Source organism: Ochlerotatus camptorhynchus, unplaced genomic scaffold, assembly GCF_037179485.1.
Source record: "Ochlerotatus camptorhynchus isolate MF236.1 unplaced genomic scaffold, CSIRO-AGI_Acam_v1.1 ptg000007l, whole genome shotgun sequence".
Lineage (NCBI taxonomy): Eukaryota > Metazoa > Arthropoda > Insecta > Diptera > Culicidae > Ochlerotatus > Ochlerotatus camptorhynchus.
Window position 1 is genome coordinate 1,797,068 of NW_027040499.1, and position 8,896 is coordinate 1,805,963.

General features: G+C 40.6%; 1 protein-coding gene across 1 annotated transcript; it reads right to left on the minus strand.

Moving 5' to 3' along the window:
• Positions 1 to 323: 323 nt before the first annotated feature.
• On the minus strand, positions 324 to 1,848 carry LOC135697358 (CLIP domain-containing serine protease B4-like). Its single transcript, XM_065216975.1, has 4 exons — positions 1,587 to 1,848; positions 1,291 to 1,525; positions 934 to 1,226; positions 324 to 875 (listed from the first exon to the last, which is right to left on the minus strand). The coding sequence occupies exons 1-4, from the start codon at positions 1,654 to 1,656 to the stop codon at positions 568 to 570; spliced, it is 906 nt and encodes a 301-aa protein (XP_065073047.1). The 5' UTR covers positions 1,657 to 1,848; the 3' UTR covers positions 324 to 567.
• Positions 1,849 to 8,896: the final 7,048 nt, after the last annotated feature.

Here is an 8,896-nt window from a genome sequence, read left to right on the forward strand (position 1 = left end):
GCTCGATCCTGTTGTTCCTTTGCGCCTGAAAATGTTTGTTGATCCTAAACATATGCACAATTCATTCTGATAGGAGGTTCTCATGTGTAAGGGTTATTAATAGTATATGGAATCGTAGATTAGAATAAAGATTCGCCCTTTGCCTAACTCCCACTGTCTGGCAGTGGCATTATGGAACTTTCAATCAAGCAGAAGTGTAATACTTGATTGACGCGTATTTAGTAAGTTTTGAAATGATCGTCTTGAATAAGATAGATATTTCCTATCGAGGACAGAGGTAAATAAACTTAGCTGACCGTAACTACGCGTAGGTTAGCACAGTTGGCACCACATGCAGCGGATAAGAATTTGAAAATTTTCACTTAATGCACTTTTCAACCTCACTTCTGTACTTTCAAAATAACACTTTTAAAAATGAAATTGTAGATTTATCGGGAAATCTATAATTAATCATCGCAAGCTAAAATTGATATTTATTTTTTTATTATTCTGATAACATTGGCAAACTAACTCACGAAGATGTAACACTCCGTACTTCATACTGTTTTTTTCATAATTCATACAATGTTATTCCAGTTGGCTCTCAATCCAATCAATATATTTAGCCACGTTGGTGTACACTTCGGGCATGTCCTTGGATCCGCAGCTTCTTGGTCCCATGCTAGAAATTCCGTACAGGTAGTTATTAACATGTTCTTGCTTCGTAAATGGACTACCGCCGGGGGAGGAACTACTGCAGGAGTCCCGACTGTCTAATCCTTTAGCGCACATCTGCGTATCGTTGATAGTTACTCCCAAGCGACCGTATATATTGGCACAGCTTTCTGAATCCGTTACTTCTAAACGAACCTTCAGCTTCACGTTGCTGGGAGTGCCTGTTAAATTATAAATCGATTACACTGAGGCTTATGTCCGTGAAATCGTAGAACATACCATTCTCGGTTTTCCCCCATCCTGCGGCATAACCCGTTTGGCCAACCTTATTCTGAGAGCGCTGTGGTTCTTCAGTTGGCAAACAAACCGGAGAAATGGAATCCGACATGTCCACAGACTTGTTGAACCGAATCAACGCAATGTCGTTGTAGTGCGACTTGTTGTTCGCATAGTCTTCATGAACGATGATCTTCTCAATGCCCATATCAACCGGTGCGTCAACACAGTGTTCACTTGCATATACACAATCCGGTTCTGTAGTAAGATCCCATTCACCCAAGCGGACACCGATCCTGTGAATTGTAAATTAAGACCCATTCAAATCGATGGACGGTCATCGAAAAATGATAAACTTACACTTTCCAACCGCTGGGCATTGTCTGGATACAATGGGCTGCCGTTAGCACGTACCGGGAGTTGATCAGTGATCCACCGCAGAAGAATCCGGTTAGACCATTGGATTTCCGGTACTGGATCAGAGCCGTCCAAGGGAACTCATCTATTTGAGTTTGTGGGCCCCCTATTAGACGGTCGCTTAGCGCCATGCCACAACGGGGTGGCTTCGGCAGGGTTGCCACCGGTTCTTTTTGAGCTGCCGAATGATGACATCGTTTGAAAAATCCTCTCTACCTGTTGGTCACTAGAATACTCACCCAAAACATGTCCCAATGTTGAAAATCTTAGCAGGATTAAGGTCACACAAATTCCAATAATCTTCGACATGTTGTTTACTCTACAGTATCTTCGATTCAAACAAATATTTGCCCTTGCCGTCAAATGTGTTCCAGGATAATCCTTTTTATGAAGTCAAACGCCAGCTAGATGTGCAAGGTATAGTGAGAAGTGTATTGAATAATTTCCTTTTATAGTAAGTTTGTTATCAGCTCTGAGTTCAAAGCAGTGCAGGCATTCAGGATTTTTCCTAACCATCATCATTCTGGGTTCCTGCGGTTGTTTATGTTTCTGTTGCATTTATTAAACCAGATCAAAACAAACTACATCTATGATTGATTAATTGCTACGAGTCGCCCAGTGCACACAACACAACCAGGAAATTCCAAATGTTTTGCCTTCCTCTTACATCTAAATAGGTATTTTGAAAGACCATAATACATAGGAAGAACCCCATTTAATTTTATCATGATCTGCCATTTGGCTCAGGAGATACGAACTAAAACTTTCAGCGATGGCTGAACCAATTTCAGTTTCACTTTGATTGTATACGTATGGGAGCCAGAGGCCTATTTAATTGAATTTATTTGGTTCCAGAGGTATAATGAGAAATCTCGAGTCATTTTTCAAATAGACGAATGTAAAATATCCGCCATTTTGAGAACATCGAAGTTGAGGTTTGCCATATTATTAAGTTAACTATTAAGAAACAAAACATTTAGTAATAATATTTCTACCGAGGTCAGTAATCAACCCGTAAAGTACCAGGACGAACGAATTTTTTTCAACAAACTCGTTCTCAGCAATGCCTCATCCGATTTTCATAAACTTTGATTTTTATTCAAGGGGAAAAGTTGAACTAACTTTTGTCGTAGGTACCACCCCCTTAGAACCCTCCTCGTTCTTGGTAGATGAAAATATGTCTGTGTTTTTTTGAACTTTTTTAACCAGTTTGACCAAATGTTTTAAATTTTCATGCGAATCGGTTGTCTGGTGCAGCAAATGATATCAGATAGAGGAAATATGATTAGTAATAGGGGAAAAGTTGGCTTCGGCAATACCTTTACCTATTATCGTCAAGGGGGTAAACAGAGAGCTCAATTTTGGCATGTGGATACATTGTGTTTCAGAGCAACTATTGGCCAAATTTCAGTGCTCTAGGACTTTGTTTACCCCCCTGACGATAATAGGTTCAGGTATTGCCCAAGCCAACTTTTCCCCTACTGAATGTAGATATTTCCATAACGTATAACTACGATATTATCGGTTCCGGGAGTCCCGGAAATCGGTTCTGTAGGACATTGTAATATCTCAGGCAAAAGTATCTTGTGGCATGTCAAATCATGTCAAATAGGTAGAATCAAGTGAATGAAGATGATTTGAGATGTTTTTGGCCAGTTTAGCATCGGTTCCGGAACGCGGATCTGTGAATTCCGGCGAACGGTTTGTTGGAATATAATTACATTGAGGTTATGATATCATATTATGCTAAAATGACAAGTTATGATCAATGAAATCAGGTTGTAGTTCATCTGATGACATATGGGCACATTGCCATCGGTTCCGGGAAATCCATGAAATTTTCGCTCCACAGTGCTTAAACGGTTCCAAATTGGGTCCTGATTAGCCTCCCAAAATTTAAACTCATTCGGTAAGAAACTGACTTGGCACAAACTATTCGAAATTTATATGCGAAAACCAAACTTTTTGTTCATTGTCTTCTACCCATTTTCCATATTGCTTTTTCGAAAATTTCTATAACTATTCTTACGGGAACTTTGTGGAATATTGTTTTTCAGCCAAATGTCAAATTAAATTGTTATTAATTGTTTAAGAGATTGATAATCTTATGGCATGATCAAGCAGCTGTTCTCACTCTGAGTGAACGCTCACGAATCATAAGACCGCTGATTGTGATGCTCTCAAAGTGAAATTGACAGGTTGTATGAGTCAAACACATACTTCACGACCTCTTCTTGTAACTTACAAGTACTAATTTGCATTATACTATGTCATGATTTCATAATTCCGAAAAACATTTTTTTATAGCAAGTGAGTGGAAGTAACCCTGCTTACATTTGATTGAAAAGTGCTGTTCAAGAAAGTTGTAGCTTGCTATAATTACTGCTTTCATTTTTAAAAGCATAGTGATGTGGTGAATTGTTAGATAGATATGAACAAAAACATAAGTTTTCCCATAGTAATTCCCATATAAACTTGAAATGGTTTGTGCCAAGTCAGTTTCTTACTAAAGTTGTTCAAATTTTGGGAGGCTAAGCAGGACCCAATTTGGAGCCGTTTAAGGACTGTGGAGTGAAAATTTCAAATTTTGCATCAGTCTATTGTCCACCCACGATTGCTACTCTGTTATTGCCAGATCAGCTGTAATTACACAGAGAACCAAAAGACGATGCTTGGGGCTAGCATTCATCCTCAATGTGTAAAAACTGGTTATCTAAAACTAGGCAATACCAGCGCCGGTCACGCTCGAGCGCAGGTCAAGAATGGGTAGGGATGTGTTGATGCAACAGTTGATCCACGAGGAATCACTGGGATGTTGGGTAAGAGGGTTGGGCTTGCAGCAGGGTTCGTTTTAATAAACGATAAGCTGAATTGATGTCCTAACGATTATATAACGTGAAGGAACTTGGGAATGAACCCACGGTCTTCTGCTAAGTAAGCATAAAGGATTGCCACTAGGTAAACGAGCTCCTGCCTAATCATCGAGTTGCTGTTATTACCATGTAGTCATATTAACAAATAAAACGATAGACGAATCTTGAATGTGGATAGGACTGAGATTATACTCACGATTTTCTGCTCAGTGTAAGCAAAAACAGTCGCTTTAAGGTCATCGAGCCCCTCATGTTACATAATACTGTTAATCGAGTTGTTATAACCATTCAAACCCGGCACCGACGACGACGCAAAGTTTCTCCAGATACACGATTAACAAGCGATTTGACCATAAATCTTTTTAATATGAATGGTCCTGCAACCGACGATCTTTCAAATCAGTAAACTAAAAGCTGCGAAAAAGCACTGAGGCCTTCATTAAGTTCCACTTTCACACGACGTTCAATGTTTCGATTTCTCTCTACGCATTGTTCAGCCTATCATAACAAAGCAGCTTTGGATCAAAATCAAACTGCAGAACTATGATGTCAGCATTGGAGTGCTTTATCTACCACCTGATTGCAGAGACGACCTGTCGCTCATACAGCAGCATACTGACTCCATTGATTCAATCCTTTCCGGCTTGAGGCCTCATGACCTTGCTTTCCAGTTTGGAGACTATAATCATCCTGAAATGCACTGGGTACCATCAGAGGATGGTGGCCTCACAATAGATTCCCATACATCGAGATTAACGAATGCTAGTTGTGCATTGTACGATGCCTTCTGCTTCCAGGGTCTGACACAAATCAATACTGTGAAGAACTCCAGTTCACGGATTCTCGATTTAGTACTCGTGAATGACTCAGCGTTATCAAGCTGTTGCGTATCCGAAGCGGCTGTGTCGCTCGTAGAAATCGATACTCCACATCCTGCTATTGAAGTCACCGTTTTTATTTCGGTACCAGTGTCATTTGAACCATCTCTAGACGACTGCCGGTTCGATTTTCGTCGGGCTGATTATAGTTCGATGAATGATGCGCTATTATCAATCGATTGACAATTTTAGGATTCTGATCAGGATCTGGACGATATTGTATGTATTTTCAACACGGAAATACGTCAAGTCATCGAAGCTCACGTGCCTCTTCAGCGCCCTCCACTGAAGCCTCCTTGGACGAACAGGAGCCTCCTCCAGTTGAAGCGCCGTAGGCGATCTGCACTTCGAACGTATAGTCGGAGTCGTTCGCAGCACTCCAAACATCGCTTTGTAATCGCCAGTAACAAGTACACACCGTATAACCGTCTATTGTATGCTCGATACGTTGATCGTACGCAGAGAAATTTACGTCTACATCCCAAACAGTTCTGGTCTTTTGTTCGTACTAAGCGCAAGGAAGATGGATTGCCAACGTCCATGTATTTCGGCGATCAATTTGCTAGCACAGCCTCTAGTAAATGTGAGATCTTTGCTGAACGCTTCAAGAAAGTCTTCTCAAATACGCCTGCTACGCCACCGCAGATAGAGGCTGCTGTTCGTGATACGCCGCTAGACAGCATCGACTTTGGAATTTTCCAGATCAGCGAGGAGCATGTCGAAAATGCATTACGTAAAGCTCAAACATTCCGTGTCACCCGGTCCTGATGGGATTCCTTCATCTGTGTTGAAAAACTGCTCGAGTTCTCTGATGACACCGTTAGTAAAACTGTTCAATCTCTCGTTCCAACAGCAAAAATTTCCTGCTGGATGGAAAACTTCGTTTCTGTCACCGATTCACAAAAAGGGTAACAAATGTAACGTCGTCAACTACCGTGGAATAACGTCCTTGAGCGCTTGCTCTAAGGTTTTTGAAATAATTGTAAACAACGCTCTCTTTGAAGCCACCAAAAACTACATTTCATGTGCCCAGCATGGATTCTACTCGAAACGATCTGTTACTACTAACCTCACTCAGTTCACCTCACTCTGCATACGCTCTATGGACGCTGGTTCACAAGTGGACGCCGTATACACGGACTTCAAGGCTGCATTCGATCGTGTGAATCATGATATCCTGTTGCAAAAACTCGAGAAGCTGGGGGTATCTTCCGCGCTTGTTAGCTGTTTTAGATCATATCTGTCTGAAAGATCCGTGAGAGTAAGGATTGGTTCGTCACATTCGGAGCCGTTTATGATTCCTTCTGGTGTACCGGAAGGGAGTAATCTTGGACCGCTGCTTTTCTCATTATTCATAAATGACATTGCCTTTGTGTTGCCACGTAGACAGCGAATATTCTATGCCGACGATGTTAAGATCTTTATGATCATCACGTGCACTGAGGATTGCCTGGAGTTGCAGAGGTTATTAGATTTGTTCGAGGACTGGAGCAAGCGAAACCTACTCGATTTACGCATAGCCAAATGCAACACAATATCATTCAGCAGGAAGCGGCAACCAATCAATTTCAACTACAGCATGTGTGGACAAACTCTCGAGCACTTGTATCAGGTTAGGGATCTCGGTGTGATATTGGACCGCGAACTCACTTTCCGACCGCATTACGAAGACGTGATTGCAAAAGCCAATAAACAGCTCGGCTTCATGTTTAAGCTTGCTGATGGATTTCGTGATCCTCTCTGCCTGAAGTCCCTTTTCGGTGCACTGGTTCGATCTATTTTGGAATCCTCCGTGCTGGTATGGTGCCCGTACAACAGAAACTGAATTGACCGTATCGAGGCGGTGCAGAAAAAGTTTGTGCGCCTCGATCTTCGCCACTTACCCTGCCGTGATTCGTCAAATCTTCCTCCATATGAACATCGTTGTATGCTGTTAGGCATCGATACTCTGGAGAAGCGAAGATCCAATTTGCCCAATGCCCCAGATATTCTTGCTGAACTGCACGTATATGCGCCGCAAAGACCTTTGAGGCAGCGTAATTTCCTGCACCTTGCTACCCGGAACAGCCGTTATGGTCAACACGATCCTATCAGGATAATGTCTTCTCGGTTTAACGATGTTAGTGGACAATTTGACGCCACTTTTCAACGCCGCCTCAATGCACAGCGGTGAGTATCTGTCCAATCACTGCTACTTCGAAAGTGTGTATTACCTGCTGTTTTTTTTTATTACATGGTCCTTCTACAACACTACGCCGAGTTTCCAACCCTCCGACGCGTGAGCTGCGACGCATTTGCAGATTGTTGTGTTCAATTATTTTAGATTATTGACTTAGCTTTTAATATGTTTGTCAATTTGTATTTGTAATTTTATTTATTGTTATATGTATGAAAAGACATGGGGTTTTTACGCCTCTTTAAGCCAACTGCATGGTTTACTCAAAGAGGCTTTTCCCCATCCTAGATTTCATTAAGACTGAAAAAAGTCAGATGAAATAAGAATAAAATAAATAAATAAACAAGCGATTCAAATTTATCTGCGTTCTCGAAAGCAGTCAATAATATATCCCAAACTGGATCAAGCATGTGTCTTATTTTTCCGACATTCCAAGAGAAAAAAAATATACTCATTCAAAATTGCATATTTCTTAAACTAAATTGAGATACACGCATGTTTTCTACATTCATCGAGTATTATCTCAGTAACCCCAAAACAACGGTCACACGACTAAGAACATAGTGCAAATTGCAATAATTTCCGTTAAACATATTACTAACGAATTGGCTATAGGATCCTTGTAAATATTTGAAAAACATTCATTGTTGTAAAACATGTTTAGAATATACTTCAACAAAATATCAAAGCCACTAGCGTGCACAGGAATCTTGTTAAAGAGGGGCAATTTTTTCTTCTATGGTGCATTTAGTCTGGGGATATGGAGCACTCCAAAGTGCGTGATGGATGGTGCTGTCCACCCACCACTGTTTCCCTACTGTTCAATTTAGCTCATTTTATCTATTTTTTGCTCCGGTGGTGGTTCATCTTCTTCAATGCAAACTGCTCTCAGACAGCCAATGGAATTGGCAATTTAATCCCATCACTATCAATATACCTGATGACAATCACCAACTGCTCGTGGTGGCCACAATCGCTCGTCTCATCTGCAATGATTGCCACTGGTTTTCCTCGGAAGGTTTTCGCAATGTTCCGCAACAGTACAGTACGAGTACGTTGAACTTGGTAATTTTCAGCGAAAATTGTAGTTCTAATTTTTTTCAAATTTTCAACTAAATGCCAAGGCTAATAGGATCATTGAAAAGATTTAAACTATATGTACAATGTGGAACAAAAGCACACAAAAGTTATTTTGACAAGCGAGTACAGGATTGTTAACAGAATTACGACTTGTGCGAAGGATTGACCATGTCAACCTTGTCCCAAAGTCGGTACAGGAAATGATGCTGAACATTCAACATGTTTTAAAGACGATATAAAGGAATAAACAGCTGCAACTTTTTAACCACGGTAATAAATGTCTTGAAATTTTCAGAGAAGATTCTTAGACGAATTCTTAGTAAGACAACAATAGACCAAGGTTAAATGGCAAACTAATACCCACTTTTCAATTAGGGAATCCATAAGCTGTCTTTTAACTTTGTACAGTTGCAAAAAATCAATCCTCAGAATTCCTTGAGGTTCTTTTCGAAATTTTATGAACTCTCTGAGCTCTTTTTTTTTTCTCAGAAGTCACCTGAAATTATTTTTAGAACTCTTCTTGACTTTTACTCAGAATACCT